The sequence below is a fragment of the Aplysia californica genome, unplaced genomic scaffold (assembly GCF_000002075.1).
Source record: "Aplysia californica isolate F4 #8 unplaced genomic scaffold, AplCal3.0 scaffold00603, whole genome shotgun sequence".
NCBI classification, from domain to species: domain Eukaryota; kingdom Metazoa; phylum Mollusca; class Gastropoda; order Aplysiida; family Aplysiidae; genus Aplysia; species Aplysia californica.
Window position 1 is genome coordinate 343,948 of NW_004797873.1, and position 21,395 is coordinate 365,342.

At 39.4% G+C, this 21,395-nt stretch overlaps 1 protein-coding gene across 3 annotated transcripts in view; it reads right to left on the reverse strand.

The window, feature by feature from the left end:
* LOC101863053 (rab GTPase-binding effector protein 1) overlaps positions 1-20,699 on the reverse strand; it is a 41,884-nt gene extending 21,185 nt beyond the window's left edge. The window contains exons 1-10 of one of the 3 annotated variants that reach the window (XM_005107440.3): positions 20,542-20,699; positions 14,436-14,543; positions 11,618-11,842; positions 11,062-11,188; positions 9,296-9,401; positions 8,742-8,867; positions 7,368-7,448; positions 6,429-6,564; positions 4,313-4,471; positions 1,323-1,328 (exon numbers count right to left, since the gene is read on the reverse strand). In XM_005107440.3, the coding sequence (XP_005107497.1) occupies positions 1,323-1,328; positions 4,313-4,471; positions 6,429-6,564; positions 7,368-7,448; positions 8,742-8,867; positions 9,296-9,401; positions 11,062-11,188; positions 11,618-11,842; positions 14,436-14,543; positions 20,542-20,590 (1,123 nt within the window). In that variant the 5' untranslated portion in view covers positions 20,591-20,699. The remainder of the gene's footprint in view (positions 1-1,322; positions 1,329-4,312; positions 4,472-6,428; positions 6,565-7,367; positions 7,449-8,741; positions 8,868-9,295; positions 9,402-11,061; positions 11,189-11,617; positions 11,843-14,435; positions 14,544-20,541) is intronic. The other 2 variants (XM_005107442.3, XM_005107441.3) reach the window with 2 other exon arrangements.
* Between the last annotated feature and the right edge of the window lie 696 nt (positions 20,700-21,395).

The window sequence follows — 21,395 nt, forward strand, 5'->3', positions numbered from 1 at the left end:
GAGAACAAAACATAGAACGTGATGGTGTTAAAAACCAAAGAACAATATGTATACAAGACAGAGAACAAAACATAGAACGTGATGGTGTTAAAAACCAAAGAACAATATGTATACAAGACAGAGAACAAAACATAGAACGTGATGGTGTTAAAAACCAAAGAACAATAATATGTACACAACAGAAAACACAACAACGCATACGCTAACCAGACCCAACAACACAACAGCTACAAAGTAATAGTACGTTATGGTGCACAAAAACAAAAGTACAATAGGTATATAACATAAGAGAAAATGAAATGACAATAAAAGCTTACAGCTGTTTAGAATATTTTTAGATGCAGCAAGCGTTTTACAGCACTTGCAACACAATTAGGTCACATAAGTGCCGAAGATTAGAGGTGTTACAAGAGAGTAACAAACACAAAAAAAAGGAGGTTTTTCGTAGTTTTCGAAAGAGTTTTACGGCGCTCGCAACTGGAGGGGAGATAGAGACGATAGATATTTTATAGGAAACAAGGAGCAAACCACACCAGAGCACCCGCCAACCACCCACTACGGTTATCTACCTCAGGACACCTTTCTTTTTTCCATGAGTATATGTATGGGTGTGTGTGCGTGAGTGTGTGAGTATATGTATGGGTGTGTGTGCGTGAGTGTGTGAGTGTGTGTGTGTGTGCGTGTGGGTGTGTGTGTGCCTGCGCGCGCGTGTGATTGTGGATGCATGAGTGTGTGTGTGTGTGTGTGTGTTTATGTGCCTAGGTGCAAACAGCACTCCCACCTCGTCCCGGCCTGTAATGTAACTCTTTGTTGGCAAATAAGTTTGCTCAGCCACAGCAAACGTTTACACCACAAAACACAAAAGCCGAACACCAAAAGCATAAAAACGCAGTTCCACGAAAAAAAAAAAAAAAAATGAAACTGTACTGACAGTGACTGAGACAAATAACACTGGGGTGAACACCAGACACCTGCTGAAAAAAATTCTAAAACTGTGAAAGAGCCGTTTTCAAGGGCTTTTATTTTAGGAAAGTTTTCTCTTACCAAAAGAAAAAAAAAAAAGAGAGAGAGAGAGAAAAGAAATGGAGAGTGGCTCTATCACAGCTTAGAATTATCTTTCAGCAGGCCATGCTCTCCACAGAACGTGTGTCACTGCACTGTTATTTCTTTTATGGAATGGCCAAGAAACTAAAAACAGGGAAATAATACTGAGAAAGAGCGTCCCCATTATAGATCAGAATAAGCAATCTGAAAGTGCAAATTAAAAAAAAAAAAAAGTAACCAATAAACAGGTGGGTAGCAGTCATGCTAAAAGAACTTACTTGTCTCTTCAAAATGAAAGGGGGGCGTTAACATTGAAGAAATGTTTAGAATAGCTAACAATTGTGAGGAAAGAAGATGAGCACAGGTTTGTCCGAACTTCTCAGTCTGGTTTCAATGTGACATGTTGATGATAATACATAAATCTCATCTTTCATGAGTGAGGTAATATTGTATTTGACTCCAGACATCATTACAGTTACAAAGGTCACGTTCTACAATCGACCAGGCACTTAATACCCAATGCACACAACCAATCAGATTCATTGGACCGAGTCCAGGCAAGCCAGATTTTCCTTCATGGATGGGGCAAAAGCTATCATTTTTTGACTATAGAACCGAATTCCACTAAATTCAACACTGCCCTACTAAATTACACTCTGAGCTTTATATTCAAATGCATATGTTTTTCAAGGTTGCTAGTCGCATCAGACACACTGTGTCAAAATGGTAGCTCTTGACCGACCCATGAAGGAAAATCTGCCCTGATGAATTTAATTGGCAGCGTGTACCGGGTATTAGAGACAAACAGACAACAAATGTGATCCTGTTCAAATGGGAAAGACAATTGCAAAGGGAAAATGTACAAACATGCACACACACATTGACACAAAACCACATGCACACACACATTGACACAAAACCACATGCACACACACATTGACACAAAACCACATGCACACAATCCTAAAACCACACGATGATGCTAAATGAACTAAATGACCTCAAGGCACCTGAGATTATCAAAAACATTCACACAAAACATTACAAAGCTCACCAGAAGCAAACACTTACACAAATACCTCACCACACACCAGGAAAAACAATAACAACAACATTTACAATAACAACAACAACAGATTAGGAGGAGGCATTGGCCATTGTGAAAATTCATTTCTCGGGGTCGCAAATGCATGCGATAGAGAAACTGTTACTGATTTCAGTTCCTTCTTAAATCCTATAGCCACACACACAACAACAACAACAGTAAATTTATGAGCAAAGGTACGAGGGCTGTCCCACGGAAAACCGGAAAAGGTCCATAAAAGCAAAAATCTTTGTCCTATTATAATAAAACTATAACACATCATACCTCAACATGTGCTTTATTTCTCAATGTAATCACCATCTCGCTGGACACATTTTTCCCATCGCTGGATCTGGGAGAAGATACCCTCCCTGAAGAATTTTTCGTCAAGGGATTTCAACCAATCGTTCACGGCTTCCACGAGGTCTTCGTCGTCGGTGAATCGCTGTCTAGAAATATGGCGTTTCATTGGTTCAAAAAGGCGATAATTTGACAGGGCCAAGTCAGGACTGTGAGGGGGGTGTAGTAGAACTTCCTAGCTGAACCTTTGGAACCAGTCTTTCGTGACGTTTGCGGTGTGTGGCGTTGTACTGCCATGCTGCAAAATGACCCCGCTGGTCTTTTTCGGCCCCAACCCATCAAGCAGAGACCTTTCAATAGTGCAGCTCATCAAACTCTATCCTATAGACAGTCGACTTTGAAATGTTTAGCGACTCGCAAATTTCGCGAATTTTTAGGCGCCTGTCTGTTTGAATAAGTTCGTTAACGCGACTCTTGTTGTCCTCAGTCTTGGCAGAAAAACAAGATCCTGGGTAAACTTTGTCATCGATATCGGAGTGCCCGGCTTTGAACTTACTACATCACTCATATACCTGTGACTTTGCCATTACTTTCTCCCCATAAACTGACTTTATTTCAGTGTGTATTTCTAGAGGTTTGAGACCTTTTACGGTCAGAAACCGAATGACAGACTTCACTTCTACCCTTGACCAATTTTCCAAGGGGGTAGCCATCTTTTGAGAACTGCTGTGCTCGTTTGGTTTGTGCGATTCTCATGGTGCTCAATCGGGAAATTTCTAAATGATTTTTTCACAAGTGTGCGTTTACAGAATGTGAAAATATTGAATAGTTTTCAAATTACAGCCAAATTCCGGTTTTCCGTGGGACAGCCCTCGTACCTCACAGACAACACTTATCTACAAATGCGACTTTTGTAAAAATATGTCCCTCTTTTCCCCATCCACAACCGAATGCTTTTGTGAGGAAAATTTCTTCATTCTCCTCAAAGGGGCAGTCCCATTTTTTATCAAAACTATAAACATGCTTAGTGGTATTAAGAAAGACACCATGCCAAGATTCAGATCAAATGCACGTTAATGAAAAAAAAAAATGAAGAAACCCCTATAAAAAAATTAGAAAGACAACCTACTTAGTAAAGCATCTTCCATACCCTCCCAAAAAATAGTGGATGAAAAACGTGCAAATGTCAGCTTCCCATACAGTCACAAATCTGTCACATAAGCTATACATCAGATAGGGGCCGTATTCGAGGTGGTGTCAATTCAGAAAGCCAAACTAATACAAATAAAAGTGCCACAAAGCAGCTCATCATGATAGAAAGTCTTTCATTTTTATAAACCTACAAATCGAGCTCAGAAACATAGAAACTTCCAAGTGATGCAAATATTTTAACAACAACCAAAATTTCCCTACTTTTAAAAGATGGTTGAAAATGAAACTATCTACCATATTCCCAAAAGATGAAAAATTAATTTTTCTCTTTTCAACTTACTATTAAATTTATCAAATGCACGCAAAAGGGAAAGGGGAACCCCCCCCCCTCAAATAAAAAACGCCTTTCAAGTTTGAACACAACCTTCTTGGTAATCCGTCTTCCACCTTTTCCCCGAAAAGTTATTAAAAGAATGTCTGTTCAGTGCTCTTCTTCAATCATGTCTTCGTTAACTCTGTCCAAATCGAGGCACCAGATCTGGACAAGAGATTTGTGAACCTAGCGCCAAACAGACTGGAGAAACAACTGTTGTCACATCAACTACAATGCGTCCAAAAGTGATTGCTACAGACGAAAAACACAACATTTGGGAAAAAAAAAAGACGCATAAAATAGAAGTAATTCACAACTTTCAAACAACACTTCCGCACAAAACACACAAGATCCCCCACCTGCAATTTGCCGCTGCTGTTCTGACGTGAGGACGCCCTCCATTCGACGCAGGTCCATCATCATCAGACGCTGCGACTCCAGGAACTGGTCATTAGCCATCTGCCAGGTTTGTTTCAAGGCCTCATGCGACTGCTTCTCTTCCTCCAGAAGTCGGCAAACTGCACAACAGAAATAGTAAACTAATAAACAGGACTGTTGAATAATTGAGAGTTCGTCGTTTTCCCTTACACTGGCGAGCTCCGAGCCACAGCTCCGAATAAGGGAGAACGACGAATGGTCGATCGGTCAAGGATCACTGCTTGTTTGGCGCTGTCCCCTGGTCTCTGCCGTTGGGCAAATTCGGCATGGGCGACGAATGACAGTTGGTCACTGTTGTGTCAGTACAAACATACTAGGTTTTTTGCATACAACTACACCCGGAGTACCATCGACCAGGTTTATAAGAATGTATCACTGAGTGTGTTTTTCTGTCTGTCTTCACGTATTAGGCCTATATGCTGATGGTGTGAATTGACAAAAGCAGGCGGAAGAGAGGGGAAAACGGATGGGAACCGCTGACCTAAAAATATATTTTTAGGTCAGTGATGGGAACAGGGAGAAAGGGGTGGGGATGGCAGGGTCAAAAAAGTATTTAGGGAGCAATTTATTAGCACTGCATATTAGTGTCCGCCAGATGTTCACAGACTAACGTCATGTTAGTTTGCTGTTGAGTCATTTGACATCCCAAATCCCAACGGTGGTTACAGTGCCGCAATTTGTCTAACACGTGTCACTGGTCGACATCATAATAGAATTACCAAGCAATTAATGACACTGCGTTATGAGAGTAAATTTCTTTGTCCAATTTAAAAAGTGGACGTATTGTGGCGACACTCAGTCTTGCTTTACCATTTTTTATGACTTGATGGACATTACGATCGAGTATAATACATGTAATGTCTTGCAGATTCAAACTGTCTTTTTTTATCTCTGCTTTGTGGTACGTTTTTTATCCGATCAACTGAATCCTTTATTAAATACAAAGCGTCGCATTATCTCTCTGGAAAGCGTTTGTGATACAGTCTTGTCAGATTGTTACATTTCTTACGTGGAAGTTTGACTTTGCAATCATCTGATCGTATTATTGACATTGTAACATTGTTGATCCCTTTGGCCGTGAAGGGAAAATTTTGCAATTAGCGAAAATAAAAGTAAAACTCGCTTCTGAAGAGAATACAATAAAGATATATCATGGAGACCAAACTTTGGTTCCGAATGAGACAGTTTTAAATCAAGTTGTTGAAAATGTGTGTATGTGATTTGTACACCGACTGTGTAGTATTTCACCAAGCGAGGAAGGGAAACGAAGGATGTTTACTGAGTTACAGTTGGGATACAACATACGCTTAACTTAACACGTATAATAGCTAGTTTGTATACGTCTTATTTTTATTTGTAGTAACCAGTACATAGTCATTACTGTCAATAATGTGTCACAACTGACCATCGCCTACGCCCATAAACGTTCACGTGCGTAACAGAGAACGACGAACCGTACCATTCATCGTTTTTGCATACATCGAAAGGCTTACCTGAGAGTGCGCAGTGTAAGGGAAAACGACGAATGTCGAATAACATTGCTACTTTTTAACCTAAACATTCAAACTTTAGAAGATACTTTATGAACACATCAATCAGATATCTGGTGAATTACAGCTTAAAAGATTGAAAAATAGAAGAGTTATAAAGTGAAAACAGTTTTTTCCTCTCCTGAAAAATTTGCCTCGCTACCTGAGCAGGGCCATTCGTCGTTTTCCCTTACGACGGCAGACATGTCTTACTGCATGCCCAACAACAACAACAATAACAGTAACAGCAGCAACAACAACAATAACAACAATAACAAAACAACAATAACAGCAGGAACAACAACAACAACAATAACAGCAGCAACAACAACAACAACAATAACAGCAACAACAACAACAACAACAATAACAGCAGCAACAACAACAACAATAACAGCAATAACAGCAGCAACAACAACAACAACAATAACAGCAACAACAATAACAATAACAACAACAGCAGCAGCAACAACAACAACAACAACAAAAGTCATCAAGAAGTCCTCACCATCGTGCAGTTCACTAGCCACTTTGTCTGCCTCCTCCTGCAACACGCCTTTCTGGGTGCCCAACACGGCCACATACATCTCCAGGTCAGTGCGTGCAGCTTTCTCCGCCTTCAGGTAATGGAACAACTTGTCCACCTAAACACCAACAAAAAAAAACCCAAATGATAAGACATCTCTCTGCCTTCAGGTAAAGGAGCAATTTGTCCACCTGAACACAGAAAACAACAAAAGATAAGACACCTCTCTGCCTTCAGGTAAAGGAGCAATTTGTCCACCTGAACACAGAAAACAACAAAAGATAAGACATCTCTCTGCCTTCAGGTAAAGGAGCAATTTGTCCACCTGAACACAGAAAACAACAAAAGATAAGACACCTCTCTGCCTTCAGGTAAAGGAGCAATTTGTCCACCTGAACACAGAAAACAACAAAAGATAAGACATCTCTCTGCCTTCAGGTAAAGGAGCAATTTGTCCACCTGAACACAGAAAACAACAAAAGATAAGACATCTCTCTGCCTTCAGGTAAAGGAGCAATTTGTCCACCTGAACACAGAAAACAACAAAAGATAAGACACCTCTCTGCCTTCAGGTAAAGGAGCAATTTGTCCACCTGAACACAGAAAACAACAAAAGATAAGACATCTCTCTGCCTTCAGGTAAAGGAGCAATTTGTCCACCTGAACACAGAAAACAACAAAAGATAAGACACCTCTCTGCCTTCAGGTAAAGGAGCAATTTGTCCATCTGTACCAACATAAATAATTAATGTAAAAGCAGGATGATATTAAAAGATCAAAAAACTTCAGAAATCCTTATTTCTGGATTTTTCCTAAAAATCAGCTCCTCAAAAGTCTAAAAAACTTCCAGCAAGGATAAATTAATAGCTTTTTCTGTTTTCTTCTTTCCATCATAACCCTTCCAAAAATGACAAGCCTCACCTTTTCAGCTGGGTCTGTGATCGACTCAAGGTCCGGCAGAGATGGAGATTTTCTCCCGGTGGGATCGTCTGACCCTGAGCCCTGGGAGCAAACAGAGAAATTGTAAGTCATCTCTGTTGTAACATCTAGTTTCAGTTTTAATAAGAGTTTTAAAGCACTTCCACTACCAGGGATGCCAAATGATTTTTGAAAAAAAAACCCGGAAAATGAGTGGAGCATCACACCTCACCTAAAACGAACCTTGTAAAATCTTTAAATGAGCAAACAAAAACATTTCTCTTACCATTCACCTTTCTTTTGTAAGTGTACGAAAAAAACCCGGAAAAACCGGAGATTTGGCATCCCTGCACTACAACTAAATGACACAAGTGCTGAAGCTGTAAAGCCTCCGTCAACACACAGTTTAGACCAGTGATTATCATCCTGGGCGACATCGCCTACCAGTGGGCCATTTGGTCATTTTGATGGGTGGAGGGGATCACCCAGGTAGTGACAGATGTTATTTAATGCTCTGATTGGAAACAAGCAGGTGGGAAGTAAGAAAGTGTTAGCGTTAAAATTGGCCACAGTGGGTGCCGTCTATAAAAAAGGTGGACTAAAAACTTTTTAGACCATTAACTCACTGACTGCTAGGGGTTGAAATCCCGTAACACTGACTGCCTGCATTTAAAGAATGCTTCAGAACTGTCAGTGACAGATAAACATTCAAAGAAGACACATAATATTCACTATTCATCATTTTTATGTTGTGTTTTTCTCAGGTGAAAACAGATTTTTTATAAGTGTCATCATACTTTTGCTTGAATGATAATTTGAAACATCGACAAAAATAAACTTCGAATTACTTGAGCCACTGGTTGAGGAAGTACATGAAGCAACGTTTTGTTTTTTCTTTTGAACAGATCAATAAGGACCTAAGTATTGAAAGTCACTTTGGTGAAAATCTGGTACGCCCTGTTCAATATCATAACCCATAGAAACAATAAATGTTTCAATTTCAGGGATGCCAAATGATTTTGGAAAAAAAAAAGAAGGAAAATGAGCGAAGCATCACACCTCACCTAAAACGAACCTTGTAAAATCTTCAAAGAGCAAACAAAAACATTTCTCTTACCATTCAACTTTCCTTTGCAAGTGTACGAAAAAAACGGAAAAAAGTTGGAAAAAGCCAGAAAAACCAGAGACTTGGCATCAGAGACAGAGAGAGAGCACTACTTCTATTTTAAGTGCAGCTATACTTATTGTGTGATTGTCAGCAGTAGAGAAAAAAAACCATAAATCCTCATCTCATTCAACTACAAGAGAAGAGTTATAAAGGTGTTTGCTAAAGAAGAAAAAGCGCGAGTCAAATATTTAGACTACAAAAAAACCTACCTGTTTTGATTGGTCCGATTTTTCGACAAGTTTTAATTGTGCATCTTCCAGTTTGGCCTTCAGTATTTTGATTTCAGCCTCCAAAGGCATGACGACGGACTTCAAGATTTGGGCGTCCTCTTGTGCCTGCCAGGGAAAAACAAAAAAAACACTGACAATGCCTTATATGGAATACCTTCGGGGACTGACAGTTCCTTATATGGAACTACATAGCTACATGAAGTTCTGTGCCACCTTCATTACACAGTGCACCAAAGTGCTAAAGCTGCCTCACTAATCACAACACTGGTCACATCATCAGGCACATAATATTTTTAAAAATTTAAGTAGGCATTTTCGCGCCCCAATTGACACAATTTACATCCTTCAGGTGGCAGACTTCAACCCTGCACGTCAGGGCCAACCCAGGCTGTGTGGATACAACATCAAAACAGAAAGACTAAAATACTCGGAAGAAAAATTTCTCCCCACTCGGGAATCAAACTCTCCTGCATGCCACAGTGTGACACCTAATCACTATACCACAGGTGCCGGTCCAGACACACATGTCTCACCTTCCTCATACTCTCCTCCAGGTTTTCATGTTCCATGCTGGTGTTGGCCGAACCGACGGCCCCAACACGTTTTATAGACTTGGCCACAGCCGACAGAAAACCCTCCCTGGAACAAGAAAGATAGAGAAAACATTTCCTTTTAGTTTTTCATTTTGGTTAGACTTACGCCACATGCAACAAAACGGTCATACAGGTGCCAAAGCCTAGAGGTGTTACTAGAGAATAACATACAAAGCGAAGAAGGAGAAGAGATATGGACAATAGATATTTGAAAGAGAAGGAGCAAACCACACCACAGCACCCACCAACCAAACACCCGTGAAAGAAAAATAGGAAAACGCTATTTAAGCAAACCACAAAGCCACATAAGCATTTCTATCTGAAGTATAATGTGGAAAGTGACTCCAAACTGAATCCAAACTTTTATGACTTACTTTTTTTTTGCTTTGTACAACTTTATACGCCAAAATTGAAATAAAAATTGACAGAGAAATGGCGGAAATTAAACGACTTAAAACATCGAACAGAAAGAGATCACTATAAATACTAGTCTGATTAATAAAATGACAATTACATAAGGTACAAATGGTCAAGGAAGAACATGCAGTTACAGCACAGATCTCCCTTCATCGACCGCATCAGATTTATAAACTTTCACATCAGTGGAGGAGTGTGCAACAGCTGTCATGGGGTGGTCTGTGAATTCTCAATGTTCTCATATTTTTCATATTTGTGCAGTGATGATAGCTTCTTTCCAGTGTTTTTTCTTAAGATGGGTTCAACACAGGTGTCTGAGGCCTAAGTTTACTTTTATTTAAAGTTTTACGACACTTGCAACATAAACGAGCCACACGGGTGCCAAAAATTAAAGGTACCACTGCTGAAAATTTTTTTCAAAAATCAGGATATCATCTCCGCTTATGTGCTTCACTGCAGTTTCATTTTTCATAGAATGACCTTAAAAGTGAAACTTAAATACACAACTTTAAATAGACAGTGACTGGAGACTAGTTCTGTGCGGTACTCGATATTTTACAGCTCACCAGCACTCAATGTCAAGAGACTTCTCAAGCACTCTTTGCTTGACCCTACAGTTTAGATTCTCCCACTATCCCTTAACTATGAAGAAATACAAACGTATGCAACATAATGATGTAACATTAAAGGAGAGGTGCATGCGTATGTATGTGTATGTGAGTGTGTGTGTGTGGGGGGGGGGGGGGGGGGGAGTGCTGATGCAAGTAACAAGTACTCTTTATATATTTTTTCTTTTTAAAAGTAGGTTTTTTTACGACCCCTTCAAAAGAATTTAGACCATTTAGGAGGCTGGCTTCTGACCCGGCCTGTCAGGACAAACCTGTAATGTCCATTACCAATAGGCAAACCATTAGGTCTCTATTGCCATAATAACTAGGAAACCTGACAACTGGTAACCACTGGCAACTTGTAACCAAGCCGCATAAGCGGTTACGTAATTGTTCTCTTGGATATATAGAATCTCGAGAAGAAAATTATTATTAAAAAAGTGTACGTCCACCGGAACAGTCGTGTCTGGCTCCCCTGCTGCATTTTCAATGTCTGTCTAGATGTTGTGATTGTGATGTCCCGACTGTACAAAAACCCAGCTGAGAGGGATACAACAGCCCAGCAAAAAGACTGATAAAACTTTCCTTCCCCCTAGGGAATCAAACTCGGGTCTCCTGTGCACCACAGCTGCTGGTTATGAGCTCCCGAGCACACTCAACACAGCACTAGTCAAGACTGACCTTTCTTGACTGAGCTTGGTCCTGAGTTCCTGGATCTCCTCCTCATAGTTCTCGTTGAGCGACACGAGTTTGCTGCGCTCCGACTCGTAGCGGGCCGCCGTATTGTCTGAGGCTGTCTCTGCCGCCTCTAAACAACACAAACAATAATAGTAAGATAAGTCATGACGAGATAAGATGAGATCAGTAGCGATAAGAAAAGATAAGCACACAAAACTTTCAGATATTAAGATTTCATTCTATAAAAACAAAAAACAAAAAACCCACAGGAAATTATATATATACACCTTTCAGTTCAAAAGGTAAGTGATCTCACTCTCAAGTTTTTTCTTAAATCTAAAAATTCCCATAAATCTTTCAGAAGATGTCATCTCACTCTAAAAAGAAAAAAAAAATGACCAAAAAAAACCAAAAAAAACTCTCATACCTTTCAGAAGTAAATGGAGTAAAAACACCTAATCGTGAAAAAAAACCCAAAAAAAACAAACAAAAAATACAAGTAAACTTTTGTAAAATTGCAACAAGCTACCAAAAATAAAGCAAAAAAACCCCCCCAAACCTTTGAGAAGCTGTTGCAGGCTGGCCACCTCTTGCTGGTAATTGTGTACAATGCTGCCGATCTCCTCTTGCTTGTTCCCCTCAGAGACGGCCGCGGCCGTCCTCACCCCCTCCAGCTCCCACCGCACCTTCTCCATCTCGTTCTTCATACTCTCCAGCTCCTCCTCCATCTTCTTCACCTTGTCCTCGCTAGCCTGGCATCGCTCGCGTTCCCGTTTCAGCTCATCTATTGGGTCAAAAAAAGATAGACTTAATATTATACTGGACAAGACAGACTAAAGCATGAGATTTTTTTTTTTTATCTTACATTATCAACAACAGTACAAAAAGTATCTCTCTCTCTCTCTCCCCGTCCCTTTCACCCTTTCCTTTCCTTCCTCTCTCTCTTTCTTATTTTTTCCTCCCACTCCCTCTTCATACAAATGCTATTAACACTTTGCCATCACAAGGCTTGTATAGTAAAAACCCTTGCCATCAAAGGCAAAGGCATTCTGGGGAAAATACAAAGAAAATGGGAGGTAAACATCGCCAACTGGCGAGATGTGACGGCAAAGTGTTAAAAAATTCAATAGAAGCACACTATTACATTGTACATCACCCCCATAGTGTGACAATGTTTATTCGTAGCGTATATTTTAAAAAACTACCACAGACAGCAGAGAAAAAGCAGGGGGTGGGGGGAAATATCAACAATAAGAGAAATACAATCCACCACAGAGGAAATCTCAAATTGAAACCAAAAGGTATGTTCTTTTACTTCAAAACATTAATGGCAATAAGAATTTAAGTTGAGCGTTTTATTTTCTACAATTCACATGTTTCCATAGTACTTAAAAAATCTTTAAAAAAGCAGGCCCCACACTGTACGGCTGAATTGGAGTTGTACCTTCTACAACACACCCTCTATACACCCTGCACAACTTTTTTACCTCCATAGTAGGTGTACTTGAATCTCAGAAGTCAAAAGAGATGGACTCTTACTTGCTTCCTTTAATCACCCTCTAAGCACAAAAACCTCGGGGCTCTCATGGCCTAGAGGTTAAGGTGTTGGCCTCTCATTCAAAAGGTCCCGGGTTCGAATCTGGGTAGCGACCAACAAATTTTCTTCTCTAAATTTGTCTCCTTTCACCTCATTTTTTGCTCTCTAGCAATGTTCTGCCATCTGCTTTCGTCTCCTCCTTCTGTCCCCACCCCCTCACCTCCTTTGCCCCTTCCTCTGGGCTCCTGATTCTGTCTGCAGCTTTTCTACTGCTACTCCTTTGCTTCTTCTTACTGCTGTCTTTCAGCCACACCCCTGATCTTCTGGTAGGAAAGATCTACACCTGGCCTTCTCGGACAAGAGCGAAAAATCTCGGAGGGCCCGTGTGCAAGTTGCGCACGTTAAAGATCCCTTGGTGGTCTAAAATCGATCTGAGTAGGCTTCGGTCGCCACCCGGGTAAAATTCAAAATTTCCTACCAACTGAAAATATTAGATATGTCCCGCGCCTTCATACCACCTTATGCAGTTGCGAGCGTCGTAAAACACTTTACAAAAAAAAAAGAACTTCTACAAACTATCTTTTTCAATCAAGTTTCACTTCACAATAATATGCATGATATCATGTCGTATAAATATTTTAGTTTAGTTTAGTGTAGTAGAGGTTTTACTGTGCTCGCAACGACATACGGTCATATGAGCGCCAAGGGGTGGATGTCAACAGAGAAATTCTTACACGGAATCAGGCTTACTCTGCTCACCTATCTAGCTTCAACAACACAAAGTCGGCTTCGACTATCAAGGCACCCCGGAAATAGCGGGTTACAAGAGTATGACAAACATATATAAATGACGATAGTAAGGATTAGGAAAGAAAAAGCAGCAGTTCTCTGTTGCAGTTCAGGCACAGATATAATGAGCATGACATTGATGAATCAGCTCATTTACAATTCTACTGAGCATAGAACATGTTAATGTCCCCCCTTTGGGAATGGTCTAAAGACACTTCAGTCAGTAGCACTGCCCCTGGGATATATAAATATTTTTTAAATGGTGTGAGGATCAAGTAATTTATACATTCAAAGTACACAAACTCAAAAGATTGGCATGCTTCATTGCAAATAGCATCGGCAATGGTCAATTTTCATCCTTTGTTACATATTGATCATCAATTATTGAGCACAGAAGATCAAGATTATCAACAAAGACACTATCAGTTCATCAAACATAAAAGGTGCAGAAATTAAAATACAACAAAAATATATACTCTTTGAAATTCACAAAAGAAAAGGGAGGAACACTGAAAGTAAGAGTCTATCAAGCAATTACATCACATCAACAAATAAAAATATTAAAAGACCTGCACACATGCAGAAAGAAAAAAATTAAAAAATTAAAGGCTATTATTTTCACACAACATTTAAGCAAAATAAGAGACATTTTGACTACATGTTTGCACCAAACTTCCCCAGCTATGCTCGACCATTATTTTGTCTACATAAAATATAAAAGTTCAAACTGACATTAAAAAATGTAAATCTTAATATCAATAGTTTGGGAGAAAAAGCAAAAGCTTGTCTTTGTTTTCCAGCAAGGCTGTTGTCCAATACAAATTTCTGTTCTTAATTTCTGTTCATATGTCTTTATAATACAATAATTTTCAACGACTTTTTCAATATTCACAAGGGTATAATATAAAAAAACGCCAAACAAGTTTTACAGCATTACCAGCTCGTATCCTTTCTATCAGTTTTGAAAATTTTATAAAATGAGAAATGACTTGTTCTTCCAAGTTCGTCAAGTTTGTGTGAATTTTTTTATTTTCCAGTCATGTTTGCATACCTTCCTTCTGAATGAAAAGCTCTTTGAATTTTGCTCTCTTGATACCAAAATCTTTCTCCAACTCTGCCTTTTCCTTCTCAAGATAACTCACTCTCTCCTGGAGATTATCTGCAAATGTAAAAAGTGAAAAAAAAACGTAGGATTGAACTAAAAGCTGCATGAGTGACTGAGAGTACAAATACTTTTTAGAAGAAAGAAAGAAAAAAGTGTTAAGAGTACTGTTGTTGTTTTTTTTTAAAGTTTCAGTAAGAACTTTAACACAGCACCTCCTCTTTAACATAAAAGGTCATATATAAGGGCCGAAAAATTAAAGGTGTTACAAGAGAGTAACTTACAAAGAAAAGAAGGGGAAAGGAAAGCGTGATACGTGTTCGATAGGAATGAAGGAGTAAACAACACCGGTGCACCTGCCAACCAACTGTTAGACAAACCAAAGTCACAAGCAAAAATATGTCTCACCAAAACAAAGAGACAAATATGAAAATAGAATTTGACAAGGCGGCAGAACAGTGCCGACTAAATAGCCCAGTTTCCTTGAAAAGAAGAAAGAATCACAGGGTAGAAGTAATAATAATAATAATAGATAGCATTTGTATAGCGCATATCCCCGTTCAACAGCAGGCTCTATGCGCTTTACACTATATTAGTAGAAGTACTGTAGAAGAGACAACAATAACAACTTCAGCACAGAATACAAAATTTCTGCCCTATATACCTGATGGTACTGGGAGAGAGTAAGTAAAAGTAAAAGAATACAAAAGCTTCATTCGCAGACAATAATTCAGGACTGGATGCGTCCAGTCAATAAACATGGAAACAGATTAAACTCAAAAAATAAAAACTACTTATAAGTCCCCATACATTATAACAACATCCCATTTTCTCTCTGAAATTCCCCAGTCAAGCCTTGAAGAGAACTAACCTTCCCCACCCCACCCCACAACCCCTCCACTTCAGTGTCTCACACACATACCCACACACAAACATTTTGAAAACACCCTCAACAGGCCATTCGGACCAGTCGAAACAGACAAAAACTATTCCACAGACTAATTTTGCAAGACAGAGTAATCACACTGACAGCTAAAGACCACAACATCAAATTAGACGGTGACCCCGACGAAAAGCTCTCTTCTCAGGGTCGAGCCACATGACAGACAAATTACTTACTCCGCTTCTGTCTATGCCTGTCTTGCACACACACAACAACAACAACAACAAAAATATAGTAATCATAACAGCAGCAAAACTGTGAAGGAAAACTGTGACAGCTGAGGTCAACCTTTTATGGAGTGTCACAAAGCCACAACAAAGAGATAACCAGATAACCCTTGCATACTCAGCAAATCTAATCTATCATAAAGTTCTCCTCATGTTATCTCAAGTTTCACAGTTCAGAAAGAGTATTTCCTGCTTTGGCAAATAATTGTTACAAAAGTAAGATAGAAGAAAATTAATAGCTCGATTTCACTTTAGATCTGTATATTTCAAAACACGTTTTTGTAGCAGTGAAAAAATAATTTTCATTAATCAGTACACTGTTTCCTGGTCCAGTGCACTTTGTTAAACACGTTACATTTTCTTTTCGAGACATACATAATAATTATAATTTTACGAGAGTTCAATGATCATCTTTTAAAAAATTGTCTAGTAGAGATAAAACCTAAGCCATTTGCACATGAACAGATCAGTCTTGATTCAAGAGTACAAGAAGCAAACTTAAAAATATCAAAACAATGAGTCGAGAAAAAAAAAAAAAGAAAGAAAAGCAATACTGAATGAAGCTGAAAAGAGAGCCCTTCTCTGAGATGCCAACCACATAAGGTAAAAAGACAAGCCACTTGCACCATAACAAATCGATATTAACAATCTATGATTACTATTTTCTAAAAATAAAAATATAATACTTTAATGGTAGGCTAGCTTTAAACAGTGCTGCAAACTGTCTTCGACTTTTAGAATTCCTTTTATCCATTTTTTCCCCAGTTTTTTAAAAGCAGAGTGACTAGACTTAGTCTTCTAGCAATACACAAAAGAACACAATAATAATAATAATATTAATAATAAAACATCTTACAAAATGTAGACCAGATGTTTTACACCCAGCCACACCCCTTCCTCATTGACACAAGTTTAGATTGTTCAGAAGGCAGATGTCTGCTCGGCCACGCCTGTCAGGGCCAAACTAGGCTTTGTGGAATACAGTGTCCCAAGCAGATAGATATGGAAACATCTAGACCAGCCACTCTATGAAATCTAAAATCAGGATCTAATGGGGAAAAAATCGTGATTTGGTGAAAAAAATTAGGACCAACCACAAATCACCAAGGTGACTGCCAAGCTTACTTTAAAATTTTCCTGGGGAGTCCATAAATAAATCCATCCTGTATATATAGGCCCTCTGTGTGTGTGTGTGTGTGTGTGTGTGTGTGTTGTGTGTGTGTGTTGTGTGTGTGTGTGTGTGTGTGTGTGTGTGTGTGTGATCATTATTGTTTTTAAAATCTTGAAGCATCATGTCAAGCACCCTTAGTCCCCGAATTTGAATATTTTAACTTTTTAGCATTTTAAAGTAAATTAGTTACCAGCCCTGAAGTGAACTTTCGCAGAGGCGAACAACTTGTGTTTCGCGCGCTCATATGACCTTAGCAGTTGCGAGCGCCGTAAAACCTTATACTACTACTACTACTACTACTACTACTACTACTACTACTACTACTACTACTACCCTTAGTCCAAGTGTCTAACCCCTCGTGGGAATAAGTCCTGAAGTGAAATACGCTTCAACCAGTGTGTATGAGCTTAAGTTGACCCCTGTCAAAAGATGGTCCCCGACATATGCGGAACTCACACGCCCAAGTCATGCGTGATGCGAAATCGCAACGGAAACAGTTTTACAGACGTGTTTTGATGATGGGCCCAAACCAACCAGAACCCGAACAAGGCTTGTTTTGAAAATAACAGCAGAACTACGAATAATATTGATCTGTGGAATTGCAATTTAAACAGTTATCAGGTCATCACTGGAGAATTCTGAGTGGAAACAAAAGTGAAAGTAGATCTTGAGAAAGTCCCAAGTCGAAATACCAAATCGATACATGTACTTCCATTATAAGTAGTTCAAATAACATGCGCGAGCAAAGATCAAACACAACTTGGAGCCAGTCTACTACTAAATCCAACATCGATATTTCACAAAATAATGCTCCAGGTTCCAACTGACAAAGTTCGACATGTGCTTTCCGCAGCACAGAAGAAGGCAGAGTAATTTTTTAGAAAAATCCAGCGCAACAGACAGAGCCAAAAAAGTCGGGATACACGCGATCGAAATCGGGATGCTTGAGATTTGGAGCAGCGAAAAATCGGGACATCCCTATTTACATCAGGATGATTTACATCGGGATGAGTGGCAGGTCAGAGACATCCCATAAAAATTCTCCCCACAGAGGAATCAACCTCAGATCTTTTTCTTGCAACAAAGAAGCCCATAACAAGGTCAACACCACTGGACAAACAGCAGTTTACAATCAAATGGAAACACAAAACCCACTGAGAGACAGTTAAATTATTTCTGAGTGGAGTTTCGTAAAAATAGAACATTGACACAATGAGAGTTAAAAAGTGCTCAGTAAAAATAAATGACACAGAAGCTGAAAAAAGAGAGGGTAGCCTGTACAATAGAAGAAAGCACTATTCTCGTTGACACTGGGGATAGGCCCAGAAACTATTCCCAGTGACACTGGGAATAGGACCAAAAACTATTCCCAGTGGCAGGCCCAGAAACCATAGAGGGCCTAGGGCAGAATTGTTCCCAGTGTCACTGGGAATAGGCCAGAAACTATTCCCAGTGACACTGAGAACAGACAGACCCATTTATAAGATCTATTGTTTCCACACTGATCTACATGGGTATGATGGTGATGGGTTACTAAATACTAGACTATATCTAATGTAGATCCAAATCTAGATCTAGATTCTACCTGGATACTAGATCTAACTAAACTAAAGTACTTAAATTCTAGTGTGAGTGGAATTTTTTTTTTAAGAAAAAGGAATTATCATTCTATGCTTGCTGTTGCTTGCTATTCCGTCGTAATTTATACGTACAAGTGTAGATCTAAATCTGTGGGCTCTCGTGGCCTAGAGGTTAAGGTTTGGCCTCTCATTCAAAGGTCCCGGGTTCGAATCCGGGTAGTGACTGAAAAATTTTCTTCACTAAATTTGTCTCCTTTCACCTCCTTTCTTGCTCTCTCTAGCAATGTTCTGTCGTCTGCTTTCGTCTCCTCTTTCTGCCCCCCACTCCCTCATCCCCTTTGCCCCCCTCCTCTGGGCTCCTGATTCTTTCTGAAGCCTTTCTACTGCTACTCCTTGGCTTTCTTCTTACTGCTGTCTTTCAGCCACACCCCTGATCTTCTGGTAAGAAAGATCTACACCTAGCCTTCTCGGACAAGGACGAAAAATCTCGGAGGGCCCGTGTGCAAGGTGCGCACGTTATAGATCCCTTGGTGGTCTAAAATCGATAAGAGTAGGCTTCAGCCGCCACCCGAGCAAAATTCAAAATTTCCTACCAACTGAAAAAAGTTTAATGTGTCCCGCGCGCTCATATGACCTTTATGCAGTTGCAAGCTTACAAAAACAAACAGAACAAGATCTAAATCTAGATTTACATCGGATTTTGGAGACCACGGTACAGGACAGAGGTAGAAATCTTTCCCGATTTCTTTTCTTCTAGATCTAGATTAGTTCTAGATCTATTCTTAGGTCAAGGCTAAGCCTTCAGCATAGATGTACACTAGGCACTAAAAGGGGGTAACTGTATGGCCCAAAGTAAAAGAAGAGAACTATCCCCACGTGTCACTGGGAATAGTCACTTCGATAGAAGAATTACCTCAGCCTCAGTGTAAAGAGAAGCTATTAAAGTAATCATTACTGGAAATAGACTTTTGCCTGAAACTGGAGATTGACGATTCATACTTGTCGAGTTATGTGTGTGTTACACATAAAATTTAGTAGGCCTACTCCTCAGATGTTTTTTTAACATTGAAAAAATTATGTTCTCTTCAGTTAATAATCTGTCTTCACTGCAGCCCTGTACTTGCAGTGGCTGTGGCTGTGGCAGGGCTATGGCTAATGGTATGGTTGTTAAGTCTCATGGTTTGTGTGCAGAAAACGAAAAGCGGATTGGGGGACTTGGGAAGGTGGGGGGAGGGGAAGGGGTTATAAAGAACAGGTATTCCTTGATTTTAAAAAATAACTTTCACTTGTTACATCAAAAGTGAAATTCTCAGTTCACAATGGCAAAATTAGATTCCAATCAATCTGTTCAAAAAGGCTTTATAATACTAAGCATGTCGGTGTGGGTAAACTCCAGTTCCAGTTCCAACCCTCTAGATCTAGATCTAGATCTACCTAGATTTAAATCTAGAATCTAGATCTAGATCTAGTCTGGACTGACTTGTGACTTCTTATAACTTCTGGGACAGAGACAAGGCCTCTACATTCTAGCACTACTAGAAAATCTAGATCTAGAATCTAGATTTAAATCTCTAGTACTTTACTACTAGATCTAGATCTAGATCTAGATCTAGCAGTGACAACTGGGGCTGATGAAGTGAGGGGACAGCTGACTGGGACCAATCCTCTCTCTGCCTTGAGCCTAGATCTAGAGCCTAAAGTTCAGTCCCCGGAGTGGCTACAGCTCGATCTCTAGATCTCAATCTCTAAGTCTAGATTCTAATCTAGATCTAACAATCTAGATCTAGAATCTAGATTAGGTGCTCTTTGGGCACTTTGGCTTGGAAATTGCCTTCCCATTGACATTCCTCCATTGATGATTGATTGTGATTAGCAGCCACTCCGGCATTGCAAATTAGATTAGATCTATATCTAGATCTAAATAGATCTAGATTTAGATCTAAGCCTGAAGATAGTTGGGGTTTTTTTTAAATTATTATTTTTGTCAAGGGGCAAGCCCCCCTGAAACCCCCCACTAACACAGGGGGCGGAGGGGGGGGGGGGCAAACCCCCCAGGAAAATCTAGAGTCTAGAGATTCTACTTCAACTTACGCCCACAAAAGCAACGTAAACAAAACACATTCATTCTTTTTACCATGAACTGAAGCTGGGGCATCTGCCCCTGAGCCAGTATCATTCTCCATAATAACTAATTTTACGGTTGCTTCGTATCCTGCATTTCAACTTATTGAAAAACTGATGTTTTCTTCTCGAAGTCACAGAATAACGTCACAATTATCGCCATCTATTTCCGGGAACTCTCTAAGGGAGATTGCTCTGGGGAAAAAATTGAGAAATCGACTACTCCCTTATCTATTTTCTTGTGATCTTGATTATGTTATATTTTTTCTTATTAATTAATAACGTGCAGGCAAAAGATGCATGAAAGGCAAATTTTAACTCTTCCAGAAAAAAATTAAATAGCAATGAGACAGTAAGAAAAACAGCAAAAAGCAGAAGAAGGCTAATTTGAAAACGCTAACAAAGAAAGAAAACCTGTCGAAATGAGAATCCTGCCGACTGTAAAATTCATTTTATTACAGCCTTTTAAAAAGGTATTATTTGAACAGAAAGTATTATACTTATAAAAGAGGGTTATTCTAGTAAATTTTAATTTGCCAAAAAAAATCACATATCCAGCTGTAATTTTAAAGGGGAGACACAAATTAGATATATGTCATTACACAATATAGACCTACACATGCCTTCAATTTCGCTTGCAAAGCTGTTCGACCTTCCTTCTGTGATAAAGTAATATCTCAGGAAAAGATAAAGTTTTGATGACGCATTTAAATACGGTTAAAAAATAGGCCTTCAGCTATATGCACTCATTGAAACACATAATAGTGCAATATACAAACACAGGGGTTATCATGATAGGCTTATTGGGCGTTGATTTTATGAACCTTTAGATAAAGTGAGGATTGATTTTAAAATACCCCCCCCCCC